This window comes from Mixophyes fleayi, chromosome 4 (genome assembly GCF_038048845.1).
Source record: "Mixophyes fleayi isolate aMixFle1 chromosome 4, aMixFle1.hap1, whole genome shotgun sequence".
Taxonomy (NCBI): Eukaryota; Metazoa; Chordata; class Amphibia; order Anura; family Limnodynastidae; genus Mixophyes; species Mixophyes fleayi.
The window spans coordinates 15,509,944-15,512,484 of NC_134405.1; the positions used below are offsets into that span (position 1 = coordinate 15,509,944).

A 2,541-nucleotide genomic window follows, 5' to 3' on the forward strand; every position below is an offset into this window, starting at 1 on the left:
TGCTATAGGCAACATCTCCACTTTTTCAAACCCGCAGTTTAGTAAATCTAGCCCTATATCTCACAATGATATCTATGTCTTTTGACAAACAGTATTCTAGACAAGCACATGTGAATTTCAGTAGCACAGGGTCTTATACAATTATCACATTAAAGGCAAGCCTTTTGGGATCCTTTAAGATCTCTGTGGTTCAGTACTGCCTACGACGGAGATAGAGAATCTAACTGGGTGAATGAATATACCAAGGATTGGTTTTGCTGCTGCAGCCCCATAGTTCGCTGTTCTTTTTGGGCACCAAGCGAGACCTTTTGGAGTTGGTGTCACTAGAACTAGCAAAGTTTTCTGGATCTTCAAGTAAAGCTGGGAAACTGGCGAATGTGGTTTTCCAAGTTAGATAAATAGTTTCAGATAAAGGATTTCTGGATTGCCAGTTTAAGCTGAGAAGCTGTAGACTCTGTTTTTCTAAGTTTAAACAGGTAACTGCAGGGAATCAATTAATCCTAAAATGAGCAGGGTGAAGAACAAATAGATCTGGCAATTTAGGGAAAGTCACAGGTACCTTAAATAACAGGAAGGGAGGAATAACTAATCAACATATGGCTGAATGGTAGAGGAGACCAACGACGGATCTGCGTATGTCCAGACCTGAATCCAAGATGGCGCCTCCATAGTGGACCCCAGCAGGCTGGTCTGCGGGTCCAGTACAAGGTAACAATATTTCACAAGATAATATTGTGGGTAATCACACCAATTATTGTTACTTGTACCTGATTTGTTATTGACATAAATAAAATGAATTCAAATTATGTTTCAATTTTTCCAAAGCTTGCTTGAAGTCTTTATTCCTCAGGCTGTATATGAATGGGTTAAGCAATGGTGACACCACAGTATAAAGCAGTGATAATGCCTTGCTTGTAGCCAAAAATTGTCCTTTGTTTGGAACCATATATACAAAAAAGAGAGACCCATAAAATATAGACACAACAGTCAGGTGGGAGCTACAGGTGGAGAAGGCTTTCTGTCTCCCACTAATGGACTGGATGTTTAGGATGGTGGTGATGATATACACATAAGAAACAATGATGATTGTGAATGGACATATGATAATAATAATGCCGAATAAAGCTACCTGTATTTGTAGGAGTGAAGTGTCTGAACAAGAAAGCTCTAGAATAGGAGGGTAATCACAGAAGAAATGATCAATAACATTTGGTCCACAGAAGTCTAATTTGCATATATCTATTTCATCCATCAACAATACCAAAAAACTTAACAACCAAGATCCAATGATAGACTTCACACAAAAAGTTTTGTTGACTATAGAGCTATATCTCAGTGGGTTACAGATAGCTAAATATCGGTCATAAGACATTACTGTTAGGATCAGACACTCTGATGTCTCTGAGTTAGCAAACACAAAAAACTGTGATATACAGGCAGTAAGAGACATGGTGCCTCCGTCATGAAGTATTATGTGAAGTAGGTTCGGGAGAATGTCTGTAGTCATCAGAATGTCCACTATAGACACTTGTGTGATGAAGAAATACATTGGAGAATGAAGATTTTTGCTCATTGAAACTAATATAATGATAATAACATTACCGCACATGGTGACACAGTAAATGATGAGCAGGAACACAAACAATAGACTATTGAAGCTGTGAAGATTTGGAAATCCAATGAGAAAGACATAAGAGACATTATTCTCACGCATTACTTGAACAAGCCCTGAAGGAGAAGCATAAAATATCATACTCAGCGATAACTCATCATATCACACTACTATTGTTACATTTATTTTCCCAGCTATATATAAGTAAAATTTATGGGGTCCCCAAACATCGTACCTATAACTGAGTGCGGTGTGATTTTTGTGTCCTGTGTCAAATGTCTCAGAGGAGTAAATAAATTGCTCTTTTTGTGCAAACAAATACTAGAGAATACATTTCTGTATTTACCTGTTTACACTTCAATTTATTTAAGAAGTATGTGATCGGCTAAAAGTATTTCCATTAGAACATATTTTATACATATATATTGCATGTAGTGACCAGCATGAGATCAAACATAATACGACCTCCCAGTCAATCGAACAGTTATAGAGGTCAAATTGCTTCACAGTAATATCATAAAATAAATAAATAAATGTGAGATCAGAGTTACTTTACGCTACATTAAGATTCTCAATAGATGGTTACATATATGAATGGAGTCAGCGTAATCTGTAGGTAGTATGAAACCTATGATACAAGAGAAAAACCCTGCTTACAGCAAGCTTGACCAAGATTGCAGTTAAAGGGCCTAATTTTCCTAGAACTAAACACATTTATAAATAATAATCCTAAAAATGTCCAGATTTTAGTCATCCCTTAGCGTTAGGTACTTTATATATATAATATAGTATTATTAATTAATGTTTAGTTTAAAAAGAAAAACACATTTATTTCCTTCCCTCCATATCTGATTTAGTACATAGACCCACGTTCCTCTTTGCATCTTAGTGTGGCAGTCTTGTGGGGGAGATGCCAGAGAAGGTGTCAG

At 36.6% G+C, this 2,541-nt stretch overlaps 1 protein-coding gene across 1 annotated transcript; it reads right to left on the reverse strand.

The window, feature by feature from the left end:
• Positions 1-775: 775 nt before the first annotated feature.
• On the reverse strand, positions 776-1,714 carry LOC142150443 (olfactory receptor 11L1-like). The gene has a single exon (XM_075205635.1). It carries the CDS (start codon positions 1,712-1,714, stop codon positions 776-778), a length of 939 nt encoding a protein of 312 aa, XP_075061736.1.
• Between the last annotated feature and the right edge of the window lie 827 nt (positions 1,715-2,541).

Bases quoted from the DNA above. Each gene is read 5' to 3' on its own strand.
- LOC142150443 (XM_075205635.1), bottom strand. From the start codon at position 1,714: ATGCGTGAGAATAATGTCTCTTATGTCTTTCTCATTGGATTTCCAAAT.